The sequence below is a fragment of the Paramisgurnus dabryanus genome, chromosome 3, assembly GCF_030506205.2.
Source record: "Paramisgurnus dabryanus chromosome 3, PD_genome_1.1, whole genome shotgun sequence".
In the NCBI taxonomy this organism is placed as follows: domain Eukaryota; kingdom Metazoa; phylum Chordata; class Actinopteri; order Cypriniformes; family Cobitidae; genus Paramisgurnus; species Paramisgurnus dabryanus.
In genome coordinates this window covers 11,453,562-11,478,011 of record NC_133339.1, presented here as the reverse complement: position 1 = coordinate 11,478,011, position 24,450 = coordinate 11,453,562, and the positions used below count along the sequence as shown (strand labels likewise).

General features: G+C 37.3%; 1 protein-coding gene across 2 annotated transcripts; it reads right to left on the bottom strand.

Moving 5' to 3' along the window:
• Positions 1-5,848: 5,848 nt before the first annotated feature.
• Positions 5,849-21,509, bottom strand: LOC135768905 (GTPase IMAP family member 9-like). 2 transcript variants are annotated; one of them, XM_065278268.2, is made up of 4 exons: positions 21,416-21,509; positions 14,863-14,903; positions 7,078-7,108; positions 5,849-6,934 (listed from the first exon to the last, which is right to left on the bottom strand). In XM_065278268.2, the coding sequence occupies exons 2-4, from the start codon at positions 14,863-14,865 to the stop codon at positions 6,168-6,170; spliced, it is 801 nt and encodes a 266-aa protein (XP_065134340.1). In that variant the 5' UTR covers positions 14,866-14,903; positions 21,416-21,509; the 3' UTR covers positions 5,849-6,167. The 2 variants fall into 2 exon arrangements, with proteins under 2 accessions (XP_065134340.1, XP_065134341.1); XM_065278269.2 differs by having other exon boundaries at positions 5,849-6,928; positions 21,416-21,507.
• Positions 21,510-24,450: the final 2,941 nt, after the last annotated feature.

Here is a 24,450-nt window from a genome sequence, read left to right as displayed (position 1 = left end):
GGCTGTTTGCAAAATGACAGTGATTACACTGCAATAAAATACAGTGTGGGCAGAATTATTAGGTAGCTACATCAAACTTTTGATCACAGTTTTTATCAAACATATTTACTAATTCTAAAGCAAATTAATCTTAATAACTACCAGTAATTATGTAAATAAAGCATTTATAAGTCTTGCATTATTGTTAATGATGGCTGGCTGGAGAAAAAGGCACCTTATATTCAGGTAGGCACATTTTCTTTTACATTTAAAATGGATTAAAAAAAGGTTTAACACACACTGGAAATTTATTATTTGATGTCCATAAGAAAGATGCCATGCATGGAAATTGCAAAATTGAGGTTTGACCATTAGACAAGAAATCCTGATTCGGGCAGCAAGTCATAAATAGGATGAAAAGAAAAATATACACAAAAACGAATGTTAGTTGTTAAAATTACTGTTGTTTGGAATTGGTAAAAGGTGCTCAAAAGTGATCAAATATTCTGCACACACTGTAATGGGACTCGTGGCTCTGCCGTGAGACTGCGACTTCATTGTAACATTTATCAGGTCTCAGTGTTATCATAAGGTGGTCAGAATGGTTAGTTTAAACATTGCACCCGCACTGGCTAAGATTTTTTAAACTTGCAAAGCCTTTTACAGCGCTTACATTTTTGTAATGTCACATGTCAGCTCTTATACTTTTCTACTTAAAGGTGCTCTAAGCGAATTGAAGCGTTTTAGACCATAAAACATTTTTTGTTACATACCGGAAACATCTCCTCACTATCTGCTTGCTGCCTGTCCGCTGATCAAACTGTAAAAAAACGCGATCTTTGTAGACAGCCCAGGCTTCACAAACGGCAATATCAACAAATGGCCAAACCTACAAACAGAAACCATAACAAAGTATTCTAACCAATAAACGACAAGAAGGATTTGGGGGTGGGGGTTGGGCGCGTTCATGAAAGCACGGAAGGGAGGGGGAGGGGGAGGAGTTAGCTACGCTCCGTCTGTTTGAAAACAGTTTCGAAAGTCAACAATAACTAACGTCTCGCAGATTCGCTTAGAGAACCTTTAATCATTATATGGAGTTAGTAGTCAAGATTGCACAAAGATTTGTGATCCTATGTAGTGGGCCGGTGTGGGCCAAAATGCCAGGGCCAATTTTTTGTCCCAGTCCAGCCCTGTACGTGGCAAACAAGTTACCAGTAGGTTCAGTAGATTCTCAGAAAACAAACAAGACCCAGCATTCATGATATGCACGCTCTTAAGGCTGTGCAATTGGGCAATTAGTTGAATTAGTTGAAAGGGGTGTGTTCAAAAAAATTGCAGTGTGGCATTCAATCACTGAGGTCATCAATTTGGTGAAGAAACAGGTGTGAATCAGGTGGCCCCTATTTAAGGATGAAGCCAACACTTGTTGAACATGCATTTGAAAGCTGAGGAAAATGGGTCGTTCAAGACATTGTTCAGAAGAACAGCGTACTTTGATTAAAAAGTTGATTGGAGAGGGGAAAACCTATAAAGAGGTGCAAAAAATGATGGGCTGTTCAGCTAAAAGGATCTCCAATGCCTTAAAATGGAGAGCAAAACCAGAGAGACGTGGAAGAAAACGGAAGACAACCATCAAAATGGATATAAGAATAACCAGAATGGCAAAGGCTCAGCCAATGATCACCTCCAGGATGATCAAAGACAGTCTGGAGTTACCTGTAAGTACTGTGACAGTTAGAAGACGTCTGTGTGAAGCTAATCTATTTTCAAGAATCCCCCGCAAAGTCCCTCTGTTAAAAAAAGGCATGTGCAGAAGAGGTTACAATTTGCCAAAGAACACATCAACTGGCCTAAAGAGAAATGGAGGAACATTTTGTGGACTGATGAGAGTAAAATTGTTCTTTTTGGGTCCAAGGGCCACAGGCAGTTTGTGAGACGACCCCCAAACTCTGAATTCAAGCCACAGTACACCGTGAAGACAGTGAAGCATGGAGCATGATATGGGCATGTTTCTCCTACTATGGTGTTGGGCCTATTTATCGCATACCTGGGATCATGGATCAGTTTGCATATGTTAAAATACTTGAAGAGGTCATGTTGCCCTATGCTGAAGAGGACATGCCCTTGAAATGGTTGTTTCAACAAGACTATGGGCCCTATTTTAACGATCTGAAACGCAAGTGCGAAGCGCAACGCGCAAGTGAGTTTGTGGGCGGATCTTGGGCGCTGTTGCTATTTTCCCGGCGTGAGAAATAACTCTTGCGCCGGGCGCAAATCAATATGGGGTTGGTCTGAAGTAGGTTCATTATTCATAGGTGTGGTTTGGGCGTAACGTCAAATAAACCAATCAGAACGCTAGCCAACATTCCCTTTAAACGCAAGGGCGCAAGTTCCATGGCGGGTTGCTATTATTATGACGGATTTACCAGGCGCACGCCAGGAGCGGTTCACAGCCGAGGAGACCGATGTCCTTGTACGGGGGAATCCCACGCTTGCCAGCATAAATCGGGCACGCCGTGTAACGGGAGGTGGATCTGCCTCAGGACTTGACGCCAGCAGAGGACATCGCTGCGTCCACCCTCACCGCTGAAAGGGTTTGGTGGCTTTGAAATCGGACCCAAGAAACGCAAGCAAGGTCCAACCCCAAAGTACTCTTACAAATCAAGTTCATATACATTAAGGTTTCTTATGAAAACATTTTAATTATTATTTACATAAAATAAACGTAATACAGCCACACAACAAAGTTATGAAAATATTTTAATCGTTATTTGCATGAGAATAAATAAAAACTATCACCACAATGCTCACCACTATGATTCCCCTTATCTCGTGTATTAATATTTTTAAGTGTAACAATTTATGATTTGCAAAAATAACTGTTGCATCTGTGTAGATTAGATAAGCAAAGTGTATGCGCGTTGTGCACCCTATACATTATGGTCAAGCATGCGCCCTTAAAATAGCATAATGAACAACGCGCAACGCGCCACTGACTTTAAACTTTTTTTTCTGGTCAGTGGCGCAATTGTTTTTTGAAACTGCAAAATAGCATCAGGGATGGTTTGCGCCGGAACACGCCTCTTTTTTTGCGCTGAACCACCCAGGGAGCGCAAGTTCATTCCCTAGTTTGCCGACGTGCTTCTGTGACGGGAAAAACCTGCTGTGCGCTGGGGCAAAATACGAATGATACATGCGTCACGGACAAAGTCAATTGCGCTGGGTGCAAGATAGAGCCCAATGACCCAAAACACACTAGTAAACGGGCAAAGTCTTGGTTCCAAACCAACAAAATTAATGTTATGGAGTGGCCAGCCCAATCTCCAGACCTTAATCCAATTGAGAACTTGTGGGGTGATATCAAAAATGCTGTTTCTGAAGCAAAACCAAGAAATGTCAATGAATTGTTAAAGAATCATGGAGTGGAATAACAGCTGAGAGGTGCCACAAGTTGGTTGACTCCATGCCACACAGATGTCAAGCAGTTTTAAAAAACTGTGGTCATACAACTAAATATTAGTTTAGTGATTCACAGGATTGCTAAATCCCAGAAAAAAAAATGTGGTAACGCTTTAGATTACAGCCCGGAAAGTACTACGTAAGTACAGCGAATTTACAGCGTATGTTTCTGTAATTATAGTTTACTTATGAAGTACGTACGTGTAATTATAAGGAAACAATTTATAATATTTGGGGAATAAAGGGGTAACAACCAGGAAAAATACAAATAATATATGCAGTAAAGTACTGCATAAGTACAGTGAATTTACAGCGTATGTTTCTGTAATTATAGTATACTTATGAAGTACGTACGTGTAATTATAAGGGAACAATTTATAATATTTGGGGAACAAAGGGGTAACAACCAGGAAAAATACAAATAATATATGCAGTAAGTATTTTAGATTACTAAACAACAAAACTTGAAATTCAGTTAATGTGTTTATGCTATTTATTAGTATGATACAATTTATTTAGGATTTTCAATAAAGGTTACTTACCTTAAGAAAGAAAAAGAGTACAGGAATTTGTTGGGTCATCAAGCAAAATTAAAAAAAGGGAAGGCAACTATGGTGAAAACAAATTAAGCAAAACTAGAACCACACTCTTAGAACGAATGTGTTAAAAACAACACATTAGTGTTGATTCTGGGACGACACACTAAATGCGTTGTCCCAAAATCCACCCATCTCTGTGTTATTATGGAAACAAAACATTTTGTGTTACTTTTAACACAACTTGTGTTATATTTTAACACAAAATGATACATAATGTGTTAAAATTACACATAATGTGTTAAAAACTTAACACACAAAGATGTGTAAAAAATTAACACATCCTTTCTAAGAGTGTATTTTCTGTAGTTACTGTTTTGTGTTGTTACAGTCTAAGTCAAAATTTTTTACCCCCTTGTTTCACGTAGTTACAGAGTAAGTACAGAATCTGCGGGCTGTAAATTAAAGTGGCACTTGTTACCCCCTTGTTTCACGTAGTTAAAGAGTAAATACAACATCTGTGGGCTGTAAATTAAAGTGGCACTTGTTACCCCCTTGTTTCACTTAGTTAAAGAGTAAATACAACATCTGCGGGCTGTAAATTAAAGTGGCACTTGTTACCCCTTTGTTCCAAAAATATTATAAATTGTTCCCTTAAAATTACATGTATGTACTTTATAAGTACACTATAATTACAGAAATGTATGCTGTAAATTCGCTGTACTTACGCAGTACTTTACTGCATATATTATTTGTATTTTTCCTGGTTGTTACCCCTTTATTCCCCAAATATTATAAATTGTTCCCTTATAATTACACGTACGTACTTCATAAGTAAACTATAATTACAGAAACATACGCTGTAAATTCACTGTACTTACCCAGTACTTTCCGGGCTGTAATCTAAAGCGTTACCAAAAATGTTTGTACAAAATAGTTTTGAGTTTGTACAGTCAAAGGTAGACACTGCTATTTTTTCGAACACACCCCTTTCAACTAATTGCCCAATTGCACAGCCTTAAGAGCGTGCATATCATGAATGCTGGGTCTCATTTGTTTTCTGAGAATCTACTGAACCTACTGGTAACTTGTTTGCCACGTAGCAATAAAAAATATACTAAAAACCTTGATTATTCTGATTAGTCACATTGTACTGCTATTATTTTGAACAAGACTGTATCTTTATTATTTTAACTTGTGAAAGTACAGTTGGTATAAACTTTTAGATCAGGTCTCCACATCAGACAAAATAAAAAAATGATCAATCGTTGCTAGAGAAGAGCACAAGCAGCACATAAGATGAAGGTTTAGATGATAAAATAGAACAGAGTTTTTATTGATGGATAGTTTCAGTTGTCTTAATGTTCAAACCTCGTCCCACCCGCATGAATTCAGCATGCACTGTTATATAAAAAATTGATTAATAGCAACATCCCACAAAGCTTGAGCTTCCTTAAACATTCTCTTTATCTATTTTCGTTTACACAGACAGGACAGCTCATAAAACTTCACAAATGTGAGACAACTATAAGACTGAACAACAATGAAATCAATAAGACATATAAAATATAGAAATATAATAATGAATGAATAATATAATAAAATATAGAAATATAATAATGAATGAATAATATAATAAAATGAAATATAATAATGAATGAATAAACAGTAATATAATGATAAAAATGATACTAATGAAATGGATAATAATAAAAATAATATTGAATAATCAAATAAAAAATGATCTGGATAACTAATGATTATAAAATTATTATGATGATTATGTAAATAAATGATTAGGAATAAAACAAATATTCTGCATGTGAGGATAGAGTAGGATCCTTCAAATGCAATTCAAGCAATGAAACCCATGATTATCTTGTGTGAAAGTGCGGTTCAAAATAAAAAAGAAATAAAAAGTAAATTTAAAAAATCATGATCTATAAATCATGAAACCGTCTCGGTTACGTATGTAACCCTTGTTCCCTGAAGGAAGGGAACAGAGACATCACGTCCCAATTTGACGGTCATGACGTGACAGTCATAACATGACTATTTTGTGAAATTAACTGCAATAAAGATTTAGATTTGACACATACAAACAAGATGGTTAATATCTAAAACTGCTTAATCACATTTGATGTTGTATATATTTATTACTCATACCCAGTTCTAAGGATATGAGTATTAGTATTAGTAGTATAATGGAAGTATAACAACAGCACTATAGCCTAAACACAAACCTTGTGGAAATGGGTAATGGGTAATATTGTTATAGTCTCCAGTGAAAAATTCAACAAGAGCAATGAAAAACTGCTTGAAGTGATGCCAAAACTTTTCAAATGGATTCTTTTGTGCCCAATCATACATCTCATGTGTGTAGTAAGCATTGATAAGCAGGATCTTCTGCAGTAGTTCAGTCACCTGTCGTCTGTTATTCAGATCTCTGTTGTTAATGATGTGATACCCACGACAGCTCTCTATGACTTTTTTCACAACTTGATTCTGATCTATCTCTGAGACTACTGTCTTGTGGTCACATTCATCCCCGTGTGTGAAGAGGATTATAACATGCTTCAGCACATCTCCCCCAAAAACCTTTTTCATTCGATTTACTATTTCTGCCTCCTGCTCTGTGAATCTACCAAATGGCACAACGAACAAGAACGCGTGATCTCCTGGTCGGGACAGATACACACTCCTCGCAAACTCCCATGCCAATCTTTCTTTTGAAAGTGTGGTATCAAAAAAACCAGGGGTATCAATGACACATACATCTCTGCCACCAATCTCTTTACACACAGCACTAGACACTTTTGTAACAGATGACAGACTTCTTCCACATCTAAATCTGTTTTCTCCCAGTATGGTGTTTCCTGATGAACTTTTCCCAACACCAGTCTTTCCCAGAAGGACGATATTGATCGGGTCTTTGTTCTGCACTGCTGCTGCTGCTGTATCTCATTAAGAAGAGAGGTCAAACTTTGAATTGTTTAGTAAAGCAACAATTTTCATATTATTTACACAATCTGTGTGATCTTGATAAATGTATCTGGTGAAGAGATCATTTTATGGTTGTTTATCCAGTGTTGGTCAAGATTACCTTGATTTCCTCTGCGGCGCAGATCGTAAGACTGGAAGATAATTAAATGAAACATTAAATTACTATAGGACAGTCATAATGAGATTTTAAATTGTCTATAAGGTTCTCTTGAAAGTAGAATGAGCAGGTATGTCTGGGTCAATCCTACTATTAAGCGCCATTTCAGAGTAGTAACGTTCCTTTTTTATTTGCATGATTTTATAATTTCAGCCGAAAAAGGGTTTATTAAAATGTAAGAAAAATATATTGGTCCATCTCAAATCTTTGAATGTATAAAATAAAAAATGAATAAAATAAATATCAATACAGTGTATACAGCACAATCATTATTATGTAAAACAGTAAAAGGGTGGACGGACAGGACAGTAACATTTTATGTTAAATTCGGCCATTACTGCTCGTGTAGTAAACAACAAGCTAATACATATTGACCATAGAAGAAGATTTTTATCATTTACTACATATTAACAATATATCTCAAAATAAAAAAAAAAAACAATAGTTTCCTCTATAAATCAGCATAACAGGGGGGACGTGTTCCACATCAGTGAACTATTCTACATTTTTTCAATAAAAAGTTGATAAAAGAGTGATACATACTTTGCTTCTTATAAATGATTTCCCTCCATAATTGTAAGCCTCTTCATGAGAGTCATGTGACTAGAGGAGCAACTAGGGGGTGTGTTCAGGGAGATTTCCATAAGAGTAACAGGGGGGACATCTTAGGGATGCAACTTTATTTAAAGGGGACATTCCATGAAAATCAGACTTTTGCCATGTATAAGTGCTATAATGGGGTCCCCAGAGCTTCTACCAACCCAGAAAACATGAAAAATAGCAACCCTGTAACTTTGTTTTGGTAAGGCCCTCTCTGCAAGCATGTTTAAAAAATAGGTCATGTGGATTTCGCTCCCCCCATGACGTAGTAAGGGGATCTTATTATAATGATACCGCCCCTTCATCTGCGCTATCCAACCATGAACGGCCTCACGAGTGCGAGAGACAGAGAGAAAGAATGACTGACAGCATGAGGCGTTTGTATTCCCTCAAACACAAACAGGAGCCTACAATCTTATAACTTGTAGTTTTAATAATCTTTCTAAAGGTTGAAGATGAGGATTAACGTTACCTTAGTGCAAGAGAGAGAGAGTGAGTGAAAGAGAGCGAGTGAGCGAACGAACGAGAGAGAGAGAGATCATCAATACAAGTATGTTGTTTAATATGTTTCTCTGAAGTTTATATGAATGAACACGAGGATTAAAGGTGCAATTTGTAAGATATTTGCAGTAAAATCTCCAAAAACCACTAGGCCAGTGTTATATATTTTGTCCAGCTGATTACTATCAATATCTGTAATGTTTTCAACTACTTGTAAATCGTGAGAAAATTTCCATTCAAAACATTGACACGGGGCAGTGCAGTCTCCTGTCAATGACGTTAATATCCATGTGACCCTTTGTCACCGCCTTTACTGACGTAAACGACATGACAACAGTGGTCGAGCTCGAAAAAATAAAATGGCGGCCAAGGAAGCGACTGGAGCACAAATTTAGTGAAAATAAACGTATATTTTCACTTTTTAAGCATTTTAATTGCATTTCTAGCGAGAAATTAGTATTGTAGTTTTCAAATATGTGATTAGTTATCACAAAGGCGCTCTCTGTTTATATTTCAAACACGCTGCCTTTGAAGTGCGTCGGAAAGCTTTTCTCTGAGCGGCCTTCAGGCCTCCGAGGCCGAAGTCATTTCCTCAAGAGGCAGCGAGGCAACAAGTCCTCACTGTCTTGAGTTTTCGGACACAGCGAGCCAGTGTTGTGGACAAATGCAGAACTATGCGATAGCGCCTGTCGGGCTACGCGCTTGGATATCTCTGTACCGTCTGCTGCTGGTTGTGTCAGCTCCTGTAAGCGTACGGGCCAACCAAACGACCCAAGAAGAGTTTGGAACAAAACGAGAGAAAGAATGAGGATCAATTTGTTGTTGCATTATCTGGATGGAGAGAGCTTCACGACATCATTTAACTAGACCGAGATTCTGATCCTGCTTGTGTTTTACGCGATGGGTGAGTTGTTTTGATTCGTAACCCTTCAAAAAACGTATGCTATTATATTGATCACAACATTAGTGTAGATTGTAATCAGCGCGTCTTCCCGCGGACGATATGCACATCAAAAGGTATTGTACAGCAATATAAATGGTCATTTTAAGACACTTCACAATAAGATTTGTACTGTCAATACATTATGTGAAAAATCATTGTAGATTGTAAGTTGAAAACTTAATTCTGTGCTGTGTTTACCATCGAATTTGGACTAATACTGTAATATCAATATGACTAACAATTTCGTTTTGAACATCACATATAAACAGTGCTTTAAGTGGCTCAAAAGAGGTGCCGGTACTCATATATATATATATATATATATATATATATATATATATATATATATATATATATATATCAGTGGCGAACCGTGGGTACTTTAGCTGGGCCTTCAAAATATGCAATGAAGTGAAAATGCCTCTCCATCCATAATACTAGGCTATTCGTATTTCGTTAAATCATACAGTGAACGTGTAAAAATTCTGAGCACGCAAAGTTAAATTAAAGAATGGGCATTGTCTGCCTTTAAATGCAGTTTTAAAGTTTAAAATTACTTTAATCTAACTGATAAACACACATACAGACTCTGCTGCTCTGTAATGACAGTCAGGGGCTCTGTAAATTTGCATTTAACAAGCTTAAATTATGTTCTTTAATTTATTTTTTGGAAATATATATTTAGCTGTAGGATACCTTGTTAGCCTTTTTCATAAGGGGAAATATAGCACCCTGCGTTCTCAGTGCACCTCCTTGTGGCTCATAACTGTTGTTATAAGATATCCAGGGCTCGCAAAATCTCTAGCCCGAGCCACGAGGGCTACCAAAATGTATCTCCGCCCTGCCCATCGAGTATAGCGGGGAAAAAAATATTTGAATGTTTTCGCATTCTCTCAGATTTAGTTAGGAAATTATATTGTATGTAATTCGGCGTCGTCTGTCAGTCATTACTATCCTCACGTAACAAGTGAAACTGTCAGGAAGTAAAAGTATAATTAAACCCTTTATTTTACTCGTGTTCGCGTCATATGCACAGGCTCCTCTGCACGCGCTTCTCCCAGCTGTGCTCTTCACGAGTACGCGCTTAAGTAATTTCGTTTTTACCTCAGTCCTATCAAGCTAACCACAACGTCAATCACGTTTTCCGCCATTTACCTCAACCACTCTCACCGCAGAGATTCGGGCCACTAGACTGTATTAATATTAACGGTCTATGATCTTTGTCTTTGGTGTTCAACGGCTGCTCGCATCCAGTTTGTTGCATGCTTAGGACTTCATGAAGGCTTACAATGTTTTGTTTTTTACCCGCCCACTTGAAATCAAAACGTGATTGGTCGATTTGCCCGTCACTCTCCACACCAAAACACATAGCTTGGCCTTCCCTGGGATTCATGAAGTCCTAACCAATGAATGAGCCAGATAACCGGGCCTTAATAGAGACAGACGATTCTGATTGGATTAGATGTTTTCATGACATGAACCTGACAGTAAGCTTAACGTTAGAACATAGATGAGAGAAAATATATTACATGTATTGTATTAAATTGAATTAAATAGAAATTTTAAAATGTAAAAACATATTTTTATTGAATACTATATTATTTATAATAAAAAATCTTTTATTAATTTTTTTAGGCCTTCTCTGAAGGCGTAGAAGGCCCTGAAGGTTCCCCACTGATATATATAGTTTTTTTTTTTTTTTTTTTTTTTTGCTGACTCGACTCCTATATTGAAGGGGTTTTATATTCAGCAGTCAACAGACGACCGTGTAAAAAATAATAAATCCTTTTATAAGTTTGTGGATTTGCTTGAGCTAGAAATAGCCACTGAACATAAATAAAATGTGCAAAAGGATTTTGAAAAAATACCATTAGAAAGAGCTACTGTAGAGCTTTTGAACATAAATAAAATGTGCAAAAGGTAGATATGTGATTAACATTTTCAGCATGGTTCAATGCTAAAACTAGTTGTTCAGATAGAAAGAGCTTAAATTTTCTTTTAAAAAATGACACCAAGACCATGTCTATGGGTTCAAGAATAACAAAATACTGGCCATTTGAAACTCGAAAGTCATTTATTTTGTCCAATTGTTTTCCATTTTGTGGGTGGTAAAACTACTGTGTACGTCGTTCAAATTCATTGAAATTTTGTTCACTTGTAGTTTAGCAATTAAACTAAATGTATATTACAATTTCAAGAATGTTTTCTGCACATCGCCTGAGGAAATCCGAAGTTGCTTCGAGGGGAACCAAACTGACAGCCGCGACAGCGGAGATTATCACGTACCTACAAGGCTTGCGTCTGACCTGCAGCTATCATTCTGGCTTGGTGGGATGTCAGCGAGTCCTCTGATTCTGACGGTGTTCTTTTACTATTTAGAGTCTAAAACAAGGAGGGCATATTAAGTGTTCATTGTATTTTCATTTTAACCGAGCAGCTGGTTGCGCGTTTCAAACACCTCTCCAGGGCACGTTGACACTGACTGACGGACGCATGCGCTTTTAACTTGTAAACGCAAGGGTGTATGGGTAATGTAGTCTCTGCTCTCGGTGGGACGAATTAGGAAGCGTACATTAAGGTTGCTCTGAAAAGCCGCAGCGCAGCAAAGGATTAAATTAAACCTCTGATTTTTATACAGATGTGCAAATGAGCGTTCCGGTACGCTAAAAGCACGTTCTGGGCGCACGGAGAGGTGGTGGTACGCTCAAGAGCTTTTTTTAGAAGTGGCGGTACTGAGTACCGGGGCGTTCCGGCCCACTTAAAGCACTGCATATAAACTTACATAATGAAATAAACGATGTCATCATAGCAACATTTATAAGACTTGATTACCTTATCCATCAACGTGATTTCTCGTTCTCGTCATCAGCGGTTGAGTTAAAGACTACAAATCCCATAATTCCACGCTGCTTCAGAGCGTCAGTAAACAACATCATTGTTTTTGTTTGATCTGGCGCCATCTTGCGGCGCATAAATACAAATTGTATCTTTAATGCACTGCACGAAACCGAGTGAGAGAACAACGCATTTTCACTATCATACACAATAAGCATAAATATGTTGTTTAATGTTTCTCTCAAGTTTCAAATGAATACGAGGAGTTACAAGATAGAGAGTGAGAGACTGACAGAAACACGAATGTGTTCAATATGTGTACACAATAAACTTAAACATGTCATTTGATCTGTTTCTCTAAAGTTTAAGCATTAAACGTGTTGTTTTATTACAGATCATTTAAATGTGCTCGTGTGGTTTGGTCAAAAAGTTAACTTCTGAGTGTTTGTGGAAGTGTAATTTATTGTAACATGCTGAAAATCATTGTGCCTGTTTAAAACACTATGATACCTAAAAGTCTTTATTTTTTATTCCACAATGTTCCCCATCTGGTGATAAACATGTATTTAGTATGCATAAAACAGATGATTGACTTTTTAAACTTGTTCAACTATATAATGCTGAACATCTCTTACTAACATCTTTCGTGTGAGAATGCAATGCCATGTCTACAGCATGAGCGCTTGAGACTCCGCCCACCTGAGCAGCTCATTTGGATTTAAAGGGATACACACAAAACGGTGCATTTTTGCTCAGCCCCATAAAGTGCCTGTTTTAACATGCCACAATAAATTACCTATAGGGTATTTTGAGCTAAAACTTTACATATGTAATCTGGGGACATCAAAGATTTATTTTAATATCTTGAAAACGTCTTGTGGAATGTCCACTTTAAAGATTTTATAATTAAAAATGCATTAATAATTAAAAATAACATTTGTTGAGGAATATTACAAATATGACTAAACAACAGTAATACAATTTTTAGGATTTATTTTATTTAATTAGTTATATTCGTTACTAAAATTAAGCAATATCGCTCGAGTAGGAGTGTGATATAGCTCTATATCATCACGGCTGTGATTAGGCCAGAGGCACGAGGCCGTAGGCCGAGTGCCGGAGGCAATCACAGCCGTGATGATATAGAGCTATATCACACGACTCCGAGAGCGATATTGCTTTTATACAACAGTTCGACGGCACACGTTTGAAAAACGAAAACTAAAAAACAACAACGGAGTTATTTTAAAAGCCTCTTTGTTTGAGAACTACTTCTTCCGCCACGGATTTGAGGGCGGCCAGAATGACAGGTAAAACTTTCGGCTGCTTTGAAGCTCATAACAACTCAATGGACGGAAAAGCCGTTTCTTTATATTACCGTTTCTTGGTCACAAAGTGTAGTTTTAAGATTAGTTTAGTCGAGAATGTATATGTATTATATTTAAATCTGCAGTCGATTAGTAAAGATAGCGCCTGTTTGAACGAGTGCTTACTGAGATTCGGTACGAATGAGAACCAAAGCATGAGCGGACGTGAGTGTTCACTCGCCCCGCTGACCACCGCCCTCTCTGGGCTACATCTCTGACAGAGATACCCTGGCTCTCATGTTGGCCTTGTTTGTTTATGATCGTCAAAATGAGATCAAATCAGCAGTATGTGGTGTCATGATCAAACGATTACTTGTTTTTTTATTCATATTTAGTGTCTTTTGTGTTGTTATTGTTTTGGCGCGAGGTAAAAGTTAATAAAACTATACTTGTATAACGTTACTATTGCTTTCTCATTTATTCTTAATGCGATACGAGCACTCGATTATTATTATTAAACTTTGTTCTTGTCAGTACTATACAAAATGGTTTTTTATAAGTGTCAGAGAGATGTTTTTGCATGCTGCTTATAAATATACCAGTGGCGATATCTCATAACATGTTTTAATAGTCACATCACGATAAAGTAAATGATCAATGTCCACATTTAAAAGCTGCGGTGCTTACCTGCAGTTCCACTGTGTTTTCGCGTTCTGATAAAAGATATAGCTCCAGAAAAAAACGAGTGTTTATATTCCTCTTTCCAAGTGTTAATCGTCCACACGATGTGACAAGACATTTCTCCCATTAACTTTAACGTAACATCCAAGAGCGCTGATCTTTGACAGAATAATTACTTCCGATTGGGGATTCACAGACTGATTTATGAGCTAGTAAACTAATGAGACACACGGAGAGTGATTCAAAACAGCGCGTCTGTGTTTTTCCATTCAGAGATGAGCCTGCTTAGGACCTCCATTCACTAGGTGGCGGAATAATACGAAAGGTGATGCGGTTACAGTGCCGTTATCAGCACAATATCGCATAGCTCTTAGCCAATCAGATTCGAGAACCAGAAAGAACTGTTGTATAATGCTGCGTTCCAGGCAACCTGTAACCCGTAACTCACGACTTCAAAACCACGACTCACGACTTTGAACTGGGAGTACATCGATCTAGTACGAGTTCACGGGTGGGAAGTCACGGGTTTGACTGCCGTTCCAGTGCACTTTCACCGGTAGAAGGTTGTAAAAACACGAGTTACAGGCTGCCTGGAACGCATAGGGTCGTGAGTCGTGGTTTTGAAGTCGTAACTCACGGGTTTAAAAACCTGCCTGGAACGCACCATAATTAAGCATACATGCCTGGGGACATGGGAGTTCAACCTATTTGCCCTGAATAATGAGTAATTATTTAAAATTTCATTTAATTCTAGGTACATTTCATTGAGTTCTATGGTTTGTGAGACACAAATGGCACCCAATTGTAGGAATGACCCGTTTATGATTTTAGACAATAGTGATCTGAATGTTTTATATCTACCATTGTCTGCTGCTGTTGTGTTCTTAGCTGAGGCTCAAGACCTGTAAGAAAGAAATTTGTTTTTTAGAGTCGTACCAGAAATTAAGCAAAAATTCTGTAATTTTTCAAAAATGTCTCCTAACAGAAGAAACAAAAGCTGTAATCTGTCAAAATTCAAAAAGGCATTTTCATTGCAAAACATCAACTTCAACCTCAGGATTTAAAATGGAAATAAAAGCGTTAACTCCATGTAAGATTCTCCACTGTAAATCTCCTACTTTTTTGGCTAAAGGCGGCTTGTAAATTGCCCTCCATTCGGGTTCTCTTTCTGTATTTAAATTAAAATACGCCCGCCATGGAGTATCAACTTTCATTTTCAACAGTTTTTTACAGAAAGTTATCACACAATATCTGTACAAAGATTTACCTGTACATGAAGAAAACATTGTATCAGACAAATCATGAGCATATAAGAAAACACCATACACATCACTTAAAGGACAAGTTCGGTATTTTAGACTTAAAGCCCTGTTTTCAGATTGTTTATGGTGAAATAGAATGGTTTTGACTGAAATTTCGACATTTTCGGCTGCCCTGAGAATTTTCGCGTGTTTGTGTTTCAGCTCACACCTCTACAATGGGTTTAATGGTGCACTGGAACAATCCTTCCTAAAATGCATTAAACTTTCGTTTACAAAGACGTGAAACTCACCGAGTGGTCAGGGGTGTTCACTGGTATGCTCACACAAAAATCGCTGCAAAATACGCATTCCAACAGGTTTTATCGTAGTTTTTACCAACTCCATTGACTTGTATTAGATGTCCTGTGAGGTACGGTATTACTCCGCGCCGGGAACTTTGTTTCTATTCTTGCAATTGGCAAAGGCGGATTAGCGCCACCAACTGGGCTGGAGTATTTATTATTCAAGCTCTCAACGGAAAAATGTACGGGTGTGAGGCATTTGGAAAAATAGGTCCACAAGTTAACAACAAATGCTAAAACAGCTGTTGGAAATCACTTTTGCAGCGATTTTTGTGTGAGCATATCAGTGAACACCCCTGACCACTTGGTGAGTTTCTTTTCCTCTTGCCTTGAGGGTTTCAGATGAGCACCTGTCTAGTGATGTGTTTTGCAGGTTTTCAGAGGATAAAGCCAACCCAGCGCCATCTACTTTGGAGTATTTCTTTCTCTACAGGCTGCTGTCTGGTTCTCTCCCACAATTCCCTGTTACAGTTCTCTGCACAGTACTGACCAAAACACTTAAAAAAGTCAACTGGTAAACATCAATTCCCAGTGCTTTTCCTATCCTTATTCCTTGGAGGGCTGTGCACCAAAGACAAGATAGTCATTCTCATTCTTGTAAAGCAGAACACAGTGAATTAAAAAATTCTCTCCACACAAGCTGTGGGGCTATACACGCAAATAAAAATAAAATAAAGTTTGTTAAAAATAGCTCTTACTTTTAGCATTCTGCCCTTAATGATCTCATCCACCTGGTATGTGTCTGAGGTGAAGTTTCTTCAGAAAAGAATTGCCACACCACCTCTAACTGAGGTATTGTGGCTCAATATGGGCAGCCATCCAACTCTCTTACCCAATCTTAACATCACTATGTGTTTCTTGCAGCATTGTGATATCAACTTTCTTTTGTTGTGTAACTGTTGCTCTTTTCCTTATATTTCTTGCTCAATTAACATTAATGGTAGCGATGTTGACCTCACACATAAAAAATATGAGGAGAAATATCATCAAATTGCAGACAACCATCACATTAAGCATATCTCTTTTAGACCTTTCCGTCTCCTTCTTAAGCCATGTATATCTTAGATAAACATTTCTCCCCTCTCTGCTTCTTTAAAAATTTTGCTGAATCAATGAAAAGTTCTTTATCAGGGAAAAAATCTGGCACAACTACATTTCTTTTACCTTTTGTGCTACTCAAAAAACTTTGCACCCTTTCCAAACTATATCCACTTTCCTTGCTTTCTTCATTCTCAACAGATTCTGAATAGTCTGACAGAGCATCTAAAGAGGAATTATCTGACAATTCGTCTGTGTTACAATAATTTTTCCCTTTAACCACTTCCTGACTTTTTCTAAATGCCTTAGATTTCACACCTTTTCAATCAGGGGCAGAGTGGCAATCGGGAAAGTCGGGACTTTTCCCGGTGGGCCGGTAGTATTTTAAGGCTGCGAGGGCTGGTCTGATAATAGCCGTGCTTTCAGTCTTTAGTCGTGCACTCCGGCCACACTAAAACCTATTTATCATATATTTAATATGCTTCAGCGCTCAAAATGTATCTGGCCGCACCGCTCTCTCTATCAAGCCCGTCTCCCCTGGAGTTCTATCAGCCAATCAAGAAATAAAGAAAGAGGCTACACAATAGCCAATCAGAAAATAGGACTGTTGTATCTGGGTAAGATTTAACGCAACAACCAATAAAAAGCATAGCCTTGCACAGAGGAGTGGAGCTCCGAGCATCACTTTGAGCAGCAAAGAGTAGCCTAAGTCTGATCTCCTGTTTTAATGTTACAACAAATGCACAACTTTGACACAAACAATGACAACTTGACTGCTGTTAGAGAATGTTTCCCAGATAATCAGCATCAGTTTTTCACGAGTGTATGTAACTTAGCCAACAGTTTACAGCCTGTTCACTGACAACACCTGCTCAGAACATGTAAGTTGCGTTATATTTTCGTTATCACACGATGACTGACATTTTGTCATGTAAGACGCCACCCACTGGTCCAACGACGGAGTCCAATGGCGTGGGGAGAAGGGGTCTCGTGTTCTCGTTTTCCTTTAGCGCTTCTAGAAGAATAATTCCATTTATTTAATTTGTTTCGTTGACCTCTGTGGTTAAATTATAATCTGACTCCAATTTAATATAGTAAGAATTTAGTGTATTATTCCAATTATCTGTTGATCATAATTTATATGTTTGATTATTTATAAATTCCCATAGTCTTAGTTATTCGTTCATTAGGGACCCGATATCGCACAGGATATACGCCGGCCGTTGCGTACATCTCACGGACACAAAATTGCCAGTCTGGTCTTAGTCAGAGGTTGCCGGGTAAACTAATATTTTTACGTCTGGCCGCCCCATGCTTGCTCCGATCATAAAAATAGTTACTTTAGTCACGATCATGCAACTTGCTAAGGCAGGTGATAGACATAAATCTGAGAGTCCTGGTGAATGTGCCCCATGCTCCATTCAACATCAAAACACCAGTGTGATCATATCCTGGCATACTTATTTTGTGGTAATACCAGACTCCTTCTAATCTACTGGAAATAATAATTTCTGAAAGAATTAAAATAAATCAATACAATTTCTGAAGAATTTAGATGAATCAAATGTAACAATTTATTATACCAGGCAGGTTCCAGCTTCAAACATCAATTAAAGAATATCATACAGAATATGATTCAATTCCAATTAATTAAAAAGATCAACAATTGCAAAAGTTACAAAGTCATGCCTGGCAATAGACACTCTGGCTACAGAGTACTTCCATCGTGAATATAATACACCTAAAATGGTGTAGGAAGATTCTTGTTAAAGATTTCTTCCATGATGTTTTATACACACAAAGTGTGAGAGCTCCTGGTTACAGGATGCCTCCATAAGGTTTGAATACACACAGAGTGTGGGAGCTCCTGGTTACAGGATGCCTCCATAAGGTTTGTATAGGCTACACACAAAGTGTGGGAGCTCCTGGTTACAGGATGCCTCCATAAGGTTTGAATACACACAAAGTGTGGGAGCTTCTGGGTACAGAATGGCTCCCAGAATGTTTTGCCAGGCCACCTTTTATACACAGCTTGAGAAAACTACCAAAATCTGGTTTGACCTGTACCAAGTGATACTAAAGAACACCTGGTCAAAATCCAGTTTGACCTGTGCCAAGTGATACTAAAGAGCACCTGGTCAAACTAGCCAGGAGTATCTTGGCAACTGGTCAAACTAGCCAGAAATATCAAGGCAAAATCCCACCTCTACAAGAAATGCATCTTCTATCCAAAGTTCTTAAACCTTAATCCATCATATCTTAGATTTATAGAAATGAGACCTTTTTACTCATCGCACCATGACCTTTAAAATAATACTAGTAAACATTAATATTAAATACCAACTTAGAACCACATAATATGTATACATTACATCATATATTTCAGCAGATACTCAGTGATGTGAGCCTTAAGGCTAACAGTGCCAAAGCCTTTGTGATGAAGAGATTAGGAGAACAGAGAGTTGCATGTCTGTAAACAGTTTCACATAAGAGTCAAATTTGGGTTAGCAACACCACCTGAGGTTTAATTGTTTTATAGTGTCTCTTCATAAATAAACTTAAAGTTGATTATTTACCAGCCGTACTACAGTCACATAAAACATCTCTCTCCAAACAGGCTTAATAATTTTATAAGCAACTGCTTTGCAACCATAGTAAGCTTAATCTTACCTAAAACTAGGGAACTGTTGTTGACTTTAAGATCTTTTAAATAATAATTATTACACTTGGTATTTCATGTTGTTGTGCAGTCATTTTATTGTAATTTTAGATTTCAGCATTTGCTTATTTTTTGACCATGGAGGGCTGGTGGTCTATGAAATTTCCCGGTAGATTTTTAGGTCCCACTCCGCCCCTGTTTTCAATTAATTTTTGGCTTTCCTTTTAACCACCGGAACTTTAAACCTTTCATCTGTGTCACCCATTCCTTCTTCCTCCATATCACTTTCCAGGTTTTCATTTATTTCTCTACTTTGTGACATTCCAGTCTCTGTACTTTCACTTTCTCCCTGCAAACACTACTTTTCTCTCTAGCATTTTCCACTTCTTTATCAACCCCTCGAACACTTTAAAGTTTAACACAATGTTCAATTCTTCCACATGATTATGTAAAATCATAAACAGTTGTCTCCTAAAATTAACAAGACGTTTTAAGAGAGGAGACTTAGATCCTAGTGGTATCTTTTTAATAGCAGACACAATTTGGCCATATCTTTGTAACTGCTGTTTAATTATCCCATCGCTTATAAACGGAGGCACATTTGACAAAAGCACTTTCTTCGCAGAATTAACAACAGTTGGGACTTTGTCAACTGTTTCCAAAAAAAAAACTACAAACGCGGTTCATCCTAGACACAGATACAATCATGAGAGAGAGAGAAATGACAGTAATTTTAAAATATGAAAACATATAATGAATATAGCTTGGGTACAGAGGATCATAATGCGTTATTAATTGTTCAATTCAATAAAACACTGAATTCCATTGCACTTCAATGGATGTGTATAAATCAACAGTGAATATCTACATATATTTTAATCTTTGGTGTGGATCATTACACTGTTTATTATCTTATATGTCAATGTAATTCATTTATGTTTAAATTCACTTAAATGCTAATAAGTCTATTTTAATGGACAATACATTAAAATTTTACTGTTTATTTAAAGGTGTTGTTTTGCTGTAAGCTACGTACGTAGGCCTATGCTTATTCTTCTCCCCCTACTGGACGCACCAGAAACAACAGGGGTGTAAAACTGCCTGAGGCCATAATCTGTTTTCAATAGCTGTTGTTGTTGTAGTTTGGTTTTTTAGTTTATATTTCAGTTTACGAAAATGTATTTTTATCAATTGTTTTCGTCTTATAGTTTTAGTTTACAAAAATAACCTTGGTATAAGCAAATACATTCCTAAATAATATCAAACATCGTACATATGACAGGTACAAAACAGAAAAATAAATCTGTGATATTAAACCACTATAATGTATGACACTTGCATTACATGCAAACGGCCCCTACGCTAATAAAATTCTGTTTTTGTCTCCCTGTCTCGTCCTCGACCCCGAGGACAATGAGACAAACAGACCCAGTTCCTGCTGCTGTGAAGGTCATCGCACCACTGATCTACTGGCTGTCCTTCAACGTGATGCCCAGCCGATGCGCGACCAACGACCACCGGCTGAACCAGTTTAATCCGCTTACCCGCCTCCTATCCCTACCCTGTTTACATATATATAAATATATATTAATTTCTCCCAAGGGTTTTTTGTCCTTCTAGGAGTTTTTCCCATTGGGTTTTCTCCTACGGGGTTTTTTCGTCCCCGGGAGAGTCAGCCAACTTTGGCTTAACTTAAGCACTTTACTGTATACGTTACATTATTAATACGCTCGCTTGTACGGTTTAACCTTAGCCGATATATTCTACTTCTTATATTATCTATTGATTTTCTGTGTTCTCCCCTACATTTACTCATGTAAAGCTGCTTTGCAACAATTAACAATTTTGAAAAGCGCTATGTAAATAAAATTGAATTGAATTGATTATAATTTATAATAAAATCCAAACTAAATTCACTCAATTTCTCTGGCCTTATCTTTTTCCACAGCTATCACACCCGTTCGATATGTATGTAGGTATTGATGTTGTCATAACTTAAAAATAAAAATCTTGTTGTCTAATTAAACTCTATCAAAACAACCTTGGTAAATCTGCTTATAGAATTATGTCTGTTATAATTCAATGCAAGTATGTGTTGAAGTGGAAATACTTACTGTAATGCTGATCTTCAGTCTTCAGTGTAGTTTTACTTTGTGGACAACAACTTTATAGGGATTTAAAACCCCTGCCTTTACTTGTCATCAACTCCACCCAACAGAACAGAAAAAAAACTCTTTCTGTGTTCGAAAATAGAACAACCATTTATTTTACTTGATATTTACCTTTATTTAAACTAAAATAATGTTTTGTTGGGCAATTACTGATTACTAATATTTCTCATTGAATGGATTACACAAATTTCATATTTAAAAGAGAAACTGAAAATGACTTCACATCATGTCACATTTCTTTCCATTTCTCTTCCTCCTCTTATATCTCTTTTTATCAAAGTAAAAATTAAAATATTTTTAAAATATTATTAAAAATAATTGCCACATTTGGCAATAAAGTACTGTATAAAACCAAGAAGACACTTGGCTAAAGCAGACTTCAGGATCACTATTAATGAACACCATGTTGTAAAGCCGCAACTGATCATGCACAAGTCACATATCACTCCAATACAAACTTAATATCTCTCTTTCTAAATCCCCCCTCTTCTTACTCTTTATTCTTTCCTCATGATTTTCTCTTTCTGTTGTCACTTTCTCTCTCTCAAAGATTCATTTTTTGTCTTCATTTACACTTATTTCCTTATTATAGTAAATAATAATAAGTCATTAAAATCAAGTTGACGCAGAATCTTGTACTCACTTGACATTAATGTAAAACAGTTTAACCCTTGTGAATTGCATTGATGTCCTCATCTATTCACAATTTCTAAAATGACCTCTTACCCAAAGCATATGACACAGGGAGGGGAGAAAGATCCTTTACGCAATTTGGGAAAAGCACACTGGAGTTGGTTTTATTTGAGGATAAGCATTACATTTCTAGGCGAGAGGTCACTGGTCAGGGAGCAACAACATGCAGTAAACTGAACAACTTCATCATCCAATTGCTCCTGTAGATCTTCACAGTATTTAAGTACGGGTTAAAAAGCCCTAGGAGGTTTCTTCGTATGCATTGCACTTTCTCTGTAACATACTAATCAGGTTGTCAGTAATGACAAGAAACACTTCTACATAAACTTTTCACATCCGTGAGGATATGATCGGGAGATGTGAATTCATCTGCTCTTGTTTTATTTTTTATTTTGCGAGTGGTTGCAGTCCTGGGTAACAGAAATTTGTGTGGCCATCGTCTCCAGCTCTCCAAAACTGTTTGCGTAAATTCTCAACAAAAGTAGCAAGTGACTGAAGCATTCCTACAGCTGTCACTAGATCCAAGTCTACTGTTTGAAGATTGGCGCTCGTTTTCAGAAAGTTTTGCAGGATCTTGTTCCAAAATAAGCATGAGAATGCAATCTCAAAATTACCAATTTTTTCCCGCAAAAGATTGAGCTACATTTTGAGTAGCAGGATTTTGACTATTGTCTGTTGACAACTTGAGCAAAACATCCATTAACTTTTGGTAATGCGAGCAAAGGGCTTTGGTGGCCTGCACATGAGCTGCCCATCGGGTGTCGGATAGTCCTTTTAATGTCTCTAGGCGACCGTTTTCGTTTGATTCAAGTCCATCTTCAATCAATGTCTTTTTAACTTTCAGTTTAGGCCAGTCAAGAATGAGTTTGAAATGACGTGCTGCTAGGACTATTTCCTGTTTACCTAATAGAAGGCTTGTGATTGGGTTAAGAAAAATATACGTCATTCCATGCAACAACGCATTACTACACGGAGAGCTTACGATCTACTACCTACGTTCTGCCTTAAGAACAAATGGTGCAACCAAATAAGGTACAGACTTAGTTATAAACTAGCTAGTAGTTACTAAGCCTCTAGTTTGAACGTTACGTCCCAGTTTAAGTAAGAACTTATGAACGACTGGTGCAACCATACCCAGTAGTTCATTGACATACTCTCTGTTTGACTGATCTTTATTATTCAGTAAGTGAAATCTTTCACCACACTGCTCTAATAGCTTTGACAGTGCTGTATTTCGTTTTATTAAAGGTGCTCTAGGCGAATCTGCAAGACGTCACTTTTTGTTGATGTTTGAACTGTTTTCAAACAAACAGAGCGTAGTTAACTCCTCCCCCTCCCTTCCGTGCTTTCATGAATGCGCCCAAGCCCCACCCCCAAATCCTTCTTGTCGTTTATTGGCTGGAACACTTTGTGGTTTAGGTTTGGCCACTGTGCGTTTATTGCGGTTTGTGGAGCCGGGGCTGTCTACAGAGATTGCTTTTTTTTACAGTTTGATCAGCGGACAGGCAGCAAGCAGATAGTGAGGAGATGTAATAATAATTAATCTTGAAATTATTAAAAATAAATAATGATTTATTTGTATCATTCTCTATAATAAAGTTGACCTAACAATAACTATAATTATTTTTGTAATTTGTTTAAAAGCAACCAAGTGAATTATGGTGAAATTAGGCTTGTTCAACTTCATGCGGTGCCGCAAGAACCGACAGCCGGATGACGTTAAAGTTCCGCGAGAGTGATTTAAAAGCAAACTTCTCTGTATGATTTCGCCAAAACGCTCTCGCAGTACTTTGACAACATCCGGTTGTCGATTCTTGCAGGGCCGCATTAAGTCGAACAAGCTTATAGTCTTTTTAAAAGAAGTTGCAATTAGAAATCATTTATATTGAATATTTTAGTTTGTTAAAATACCAATCAAGTTTCGTCTTTCTCTCTGGTGTGCATTATTTTTGAATAATTCAAATAAACGGTTCTTCGTTAATTATGAATATTATCACACTTGAATGGGAAAATTAATTTATTATATATGAAGCATTTCACACACAGAGAACAAATGTGCTGCTTGTGTGAATACACGTTGGATTGAAACGATAACTGAATCACTGTAACATGAATATTTTTTAACAATGTCTTAACTGCCTTTCTGAGCCTTGAAAGTTGTGTTATTGTGTTGCTGTCTATGTTCTCACACACAAATGTGACTGGTCCAACCGGTTCAACCTACCAAACTCAGATCTCTTCCTGATATTAAGACTAACCACAGACCTAAGCACGACGCAACCTTA

Bases quoted from the DNA above. Each gene is read 5' to 3' on its own strand.
- LOC135768905 (XM_065278268.2), bottom strand. The intron at 6,935-7,077 runs GTAATCTTGACC...CTTCTTAATGAG, and splicing joins GCGCCGCAGAGGAAATCAAG to ATACAGCAGCAGCAGCAGTG.